Source organism: Branchiostoma lanceolatum, chromosome 6 (assembly GCF_035083965.1).
Source record: "Branchiostoma lanceolatum isolate klBraLanc5 chromosome 6, klBraLanc5.hap2, whole genome shotgun sequence".
Classification (NCBI taxonomy): Eukaryota; Metazoa; Chordata; class Leptocardii; order Amphioxiformes; family Branchiostomatidae; genus Branchiostoma; species Branchiostoma lanceolatum.
In genome coordinates this window covers 20,623,246-20,629,594 of record NC_089727.1, presented here as the reverse complement: position 1 = coordinate 20,629,594, position 6,349 = coordinate 20,623,246, and the positions used below count along the sequence as shown (strand labels likewise).

Here is a 6,349-nt window from a genome sequence, read left to right as displayed (position 1 = left end):
GATTTCGCCGCCAACCCAATAAAAAGTAGTTGATTCAGCAGGAGAGAGGTTAAATTAATTTTGTGTTATTTGTATTTAGTTTATTTACACTATATACAAATGGTTGCCTTACTCCACCTCTTTCTGTTTCTATAATGATGGGCTGTCTTCCCATTCCGGTAAGCTACTACATGTATCTGAAACAACAGCCAGCTTCAAGAATGTCTAAAGTTAATCTCTCCTCCGCCGCCAACCTGATAGAAAGGGGGTTGATTCAGCAGGAGAGAGGTTAAACTAATTCTGTTTTATTCGTATTGAGTATCATTTACAAGTTATATACGAATGGTCGAGGCGAACTGGTTGCTGTTGTCCCCGTTGTTGGTCCTCCCGGTCGTTGTAGGCCAAATCTCCACCGCAAACTCATCACAATACAAATATAATTCGACCAGACATTTGATTCTCTGTAAGTCAAATCAAACAACAAATCTCACATAACGGAAAATCTTGAAATATTTCTAAAGCGGTTTATTTAAGTTTTTTTATTTTATTTTTTATCAAACTTGCCAACAATGTTTCTAAACAAACCCAACACTGTAACTGTAAGTGTTAATGACGATCACCCTAGTAACAAGGAGCAAACTAGGATGCTTGACGCCTATCATAGTGAAATACAGAATGGACTCAGACTCATCCCAAACCGTTAAGGGAATTCATTCATTGGCTTGGCTTCGCTAGCGAAGATATCAGGGGAGTCCACTTCTGGTACACGCCCTCTGGTGGCTGAGGGAATGTTGCTTCAACAAAAACAAAGGGCTTCCGTTTTGTTCTAGTCCACGCAAGTCTTTTCTCCATCTAGTAGAATTAAGTTACCTCTACAATACAGAGAGATAACTTTTACATCCTACATGGTGTACTATAGCTAGTCCACGCAAGTCTTTTCTCCATCTAGTAGAATTAAGTTACCTCTACAATACAGAGAGATAACTTTTACATCCTACCTCACATGGTGAGCTCTTACTAGTAATAACCTGAAGGATCACCTTGTTGTTTGTGGAGAGAACAAGACTGAGTTCATCTAGTTTATGGACTAGTGATCGAGCGTTGGTCAGTAGCATACTTGGCATGCTTTTGGGCTTGATGGGATCTCGTTTCAGGGAACGAAGATATTGTTTATTTGCATGCTGAGAATGTCGTTCTGGCAGTTTGTTCCTTTCAGTTCCCTTTTGAGCTCATTTCTCCCTCCCTTCTTCCGGTCGTGCTCTTGGGCTTCCTTCAGTATCTCAATCTCGGTCTCTAACTCCCGGACCTTCCGGGACAACTCGTCCCGCTTTCTGCTGATATTATTACTCAGCTTCTTCTCCTCCTTAAGCATAGTCGTGTACTGGAAGATGATCTTTTCTTCGTTCTTTTTCATTTCTTCCAGTGCGTTCTGAACGAACTGTGTCCTCATGGTTTCCACTTCCTTCTCCTTCTCACTATTGTAAAGCTCCCTTAGTTTCTCCTTTTCTTCCATCGCCTGCTGTGTTGCCATCTTTACGGACACTTTCTCCTCGTGCATTTCTGACATGAGGTGCCGAAGATCTTTTTTTTTCATTATTTTTAATAAAAAGTGATAGAATATTTATTGCCTATATCTTTATTGTTGTAAACTGTTCTGCGTGTTCAATTATTGTAACAACCTTCGACATGTAACAATAAGACGCAGCAGTTTATCACATTTTAAATAATAACTTCTCTATCATTGTGTAGAGTCCATAAATATACCCCGGGTCCGAATGGTATGACCCGGGGGTCAGAGGTGAAATAGCACATGTACCGGACCAGATGCCTTACAAATATACACAGAGTTCCGTTGAATCCTCGTCCCGTCTCCTCCTTGGGTCGGCCTGTAAGTGGTAACTTACATTGGCGGCAGCGGTGGGATAACTTCGAGCCAACGTCACCGGCGTTCCAGCCCTTCCACGTACTCGGAGGACATTTTTTAACACACCGACTTCTCCTCGCCCCCCTCCCACCCCACCTACCACCGACTGAACAATGGAGCCAACGTTCAAAGACCCGGAGTCAGGTACTACATACCCGTTCACGTCTTCTACCTACATGTACGCTGCGCCTCCCGTTACCTATTCAGTACCATCCTCGATGATTTCCCACCCTACAGTAGCATTCCAACCAATTCCACAGCCAGCAGTTAGTGCCGGGACATCCATGTCTGCCCTCCCCAACCCAGACGTGGGTCTCCCACCATCAGTCCGTCCAAAGACTACCTCAGTGCAGCGGCCACCACCCTCATCCATGTATGCACCGACTGCTCCATCCTCATTTCCCCACAGCCAGGCAGCCAGCAAGGGCCCTCCACAGCAGTTTCCCACGGAATTCGGCCCTGGGCCTACCGTCCAGCATGGGGTCACTGCAGCCCAAACGTATGGTCTCCCACCACAGTTTTCCCCTGGATACATGCCAGCACAACCACAGACCCACTGTAAAACACATTTACCCCCCCGTTTTAGGGGTGAGGGAGAGGAGGATTATGCAGTATGGCACCACAAGTTCTATCTCTACACGGTATCTCAGAGCTATGACTACAACGCATGTTCAAAGGGTTCCCAACTTTTCTAGATGGGCCAGCGTTCACATACTTCATCAGCCTACCTCGCTCTGTCCAAGAAGACTACTCCCAAGCCCATGAAGCATTGTCTCATGCCTTCTCGCAGGACCGTTTCTTGTTCACATTCCAGCACCAGCTGGCATCCCGCAAACGTCAACCTGGTGAGACCTTTACCGTGTTTGCTGCAGAACTGGAACGGCTGGTGCAACGCGCTTACAAAGGATACGGCTCAGATGCCATAAAGGGCATGGCGCTAACCCACTTTATCAATGGTCTAGATGCAGATACACTGCAGCGTGTAGTTGAGGCAAATCCCCCTACCTTGCAGAAAGCAGTGGATGTCGCAACACTACATGAGCAAGCAGTGCTGGCGGTCAAACAGCGTACCGGTTCCTCACCAGAGTGTGGCATCAATGCCATCCAACAGCGCCGCCAGGATCACCTCGAGGCTGAAGTGGCTGACTTGGCCAAACAGGTGCGCCAGCTCACAGACCTACTGCAGAGCCAGCAGCTGTCATCCCCAGCACCTCGCTCTCGTTCTCCGTACTCATCCCCAGCTCCTCGCTCTCGTTCTCAGTACTCATCCCCAGCCCCTCGCTCTCGTTCTCCGTACAGGCCAACGGGATCATACGACAATCGTCCACGCTCGCCATCTCGATCACCTGATCGCCGCTCTCGCTCACCACGCTCAGTCCGCTTCTCATCCCCGCACAACCAGGGAAACGACAGACTGCTGGCTCGACGGGCCGACCGCCAGTAGAACGTTCCAAGGCCCACACATCTTCTACCACAGCCATCCTTGATGGACATTCTACACAAGTACTCATTGACACGGGATCAGCCATATCCCTTATCGGGGAAGACCTTCGCGACACCATTCCTTCTCTACGCCAGTCCTCCCTTACTCCCATGGTAACTCCCGCCAAATCTGTGACTGGCCATCCACTGGATGTGCTTGGTGTTTTAGAGGTTCACCTCCGCCTGGGCAACTATGAAACCACCCATCCTGTGCACGTTGTCCGAGGAAGTGACCAGCCAGCCATTCTCGGCTGGGACTTCTGCACTGAGAACCACGTTGTCCTCGATACCGGACAGGGCATACTTACCATAGGGGATACAACAGTGCCCTTGCTAACGACAACTGAACTCGTCCCACGACTCTGTCATGCATCTGTCTGCCGAATCACCACTATTCCGCCTCGCGCAGTCATGGCTGTTCCATTGTCCCTAACACCTAGGAACTCCACTGGCACCACGCCCCACAACTTCGTCGGCTTGCTCGAGCCACGTAGCTACGAGGACAGGGGTTTGGCCGTAGCACGGACAGTCGCGGCAGCCGACCATGCCAAGTCGTATGCCGAGGTCACCAACACCACCGACAAACCTATTACACTACACCCAGACACACCCATGGGCTCCTTCTGGGCCCTCGAGGATGATGACATCGCAGACTATTTAGGCCCATCCCCTCCCACACCGGCTCCAACACCTCCGCCCCTCAATCTCCAGCACTCAGATCTCTCCCCAATGCAGACGGAGCAACTGCAAAAGCTGGTAGACACTTACTCTGATGTCTTCAGCACTTCCCCTAGGGATAGGGGCCGTACTAACCTGACTTCTCACCGGATCCTCACCGGGGACAGCCCGCCTATCAAACAACGACCTCACCGTACGCCCATCCACCGCCAAGCTGAAATCCATCGACAAGTGGAGGCCATGCTCGCAGACGATGTTATCGAGCCAAGCAGCAGCCCATGGGCCTCTCCGGTGGTGTTAGCCCGGAAAAAGGATGGCTCATTTCGTTTCTGCGTTGATTACCGCAAATTGAATCAGGCAACAATCAAAGATGCACATCCCCTACCCAGGACTGATGATGTTATCGACGCATTGTCCGGTGCCGCATTCTTCACAACACTGGACATGACCTCAGGTTACTGGCAAGTTGACCTTGACCCTGATGACCGTGAAAAGTCAGCATTCACGACAGGACGCGGCCTCTTCCAGTTCAAGGTCATGGCCTTCGGACTTACGAATGCGCCATCGACCTTTCAACGCCTGATGGAGCTTCTCCTCGCTGGGCTAGACTGGCGCTCCTGCTTAGCATACTTGGACGACATCATTGTGTTCTCACGGACCTTCCCAGAACACTTGGCCACCTTGGAAGAGATCTTCCAACGCTGTCGTACAGCCAACCTTAAGCTCAACTCCAAGAAATGCCAGTTCGCACGACCGCAAGTCCGTTTCCTCGGCCATGTTGTCTCTAAACGAGGAATCCAACCCGACCCGGCCAACACGGAGAAAGTCAAGAACTGGCCAACCCCAACATCTACAGCTGAGATCAGGGCTTTTCTGGGCCTGGCATCTTACTACAGGAAATTCATCCAGAATTTTGCCCACATCGCAGACCCCTTGGTTGCATTGACGAGGAAGAACGTTACATTCTGCTGGACCAATGCCTGCCAAGCAGCATTTGACTCCTTGCGAGAAGCCCTCGTTACCCCGCCAGTGTTGGCATACCCGGACTTCCATCGCCCTCTCACATTATACACAGATGCCTCAAACGCGGCTGTGGGGGCTGTCTTGACTCATCCAGATCCAGCAGGGGAACGAGTGATCTCCTACGCCAGCAAAACTCTCACCAAACAGGAGCGTAACTGGTCTACATATGACAGAGAGCTATGGGCCATCGTCTGGAGTGTTCGCCATTACAGCTCCTACTTGGCTGGACATACGTTTACTGTTGTCACCGATCACAAGCCACTCGTCGGTGGCCTGAGCCCTAAGCTTATTGCCAACGACCCCACTGGCCGACGTACAAGATGGGCCGTTGAGCTTTCCACCTATCAGTTTAGCATCGTCTACCGGCCCGGAAAGTCTCACTGCAATGCGGATGCCATGTCTCGCCGCCCTCCAATAGAGAGAGACACCAGCTCTCAGGCGACCATTCCCCTTGCTGACAAGGACCCTGACCAAACGGATCCAAAGGTACTAGCACGGCAAGGCTTGGAGCCAGAGCAGCATCCCAGCCTGCCTGCAAGTGAGCCACCCACATCGCTTGCGGCCGCAGCAGGAAACATTTCCACAACTAAGGCACCGACAACCACAATCGCAGCCGTTGACCAGCAACCAGCAACGTCAACCAACTCGTCAGATGACACTTCAGTTGGACCGTCCCTGTCGTCCGATAATCTGCGTCAAGCACAAGAAGCAGACCCTGACATAGCGGAAGTCCTTCAGTTGAAACGCGGTCGACGGGGCCGACCTTCTTTCAATGCCATTCAGCACAGAGGACGTTACCTAAAGTCCCTGTGGCACCAGTATCCTAACTTGACTGTCAAGGGCGGTATACTATACCGCCGATGGAGGCCCGCGTCTCGCCTACTACACCAGCGGATTGCACCCAAGGCCTTAGTGCCTGCCATCCTAAGAGAGCTACACAACAGACCTCTCTCTGGCCACCTGGGACCAGCCAAGACCCTTCAACGGGTATACATTCGCTTCTATTGGCCCGGGATGACTCAGGAAGTAAAAAAGTGGTGTAGGGCGTGCCTTCAATGCGCTACAAGGACAACACCAACGCCAGCAGCACGGGCACCCCTAAAACCAATTCAGGCCCTTCGCCCCTCTGAGAAGGTAGCAATGGACCTCACGGAGCTGCCCACCTCTAAAAGTGGCAACCGTTATTGCCTTGTCCTGCAAGACTTCTACACGAAATTCGTTAATGCATACCCTCTCATGCGCCAGGATGCCTCAACAGTGGCC

At 50.9% G+C, this 6,349-nt stretch overlaps 1 protein-coding gene across 1 annotated transcript; it reads right to left on the bottom strand.

Annotated features, from left to right (window-relative positions):
- Positions 1–1,129: 1,129 nt before the first annotated feature.
- LOC136437590 (tropomyosin-2-like) lies at positions 1,130–1,510 on the bottom strand. Its single transcript, XM_066432211.1, has one exon. It carries the CDS (start codon positions 1,508–1,510, stop codon positions 1,130–1,132), a length of 381 nt encoding a protein of 126 aa, XP_066288308.1.
- Positions 1,511–6,349: the final 4,839 nt, after the last annotated feature.

What these genes read in the sequence shown, in the direction of transcription:
- LOC136437590 (XM_066432211.1), bottom strand. Translation starts at nt 1,510, where the DNA reads ATGGCAACACAGCAGGCGATGGAAGAAAAGGAGAAACTAAGGGAGCTT.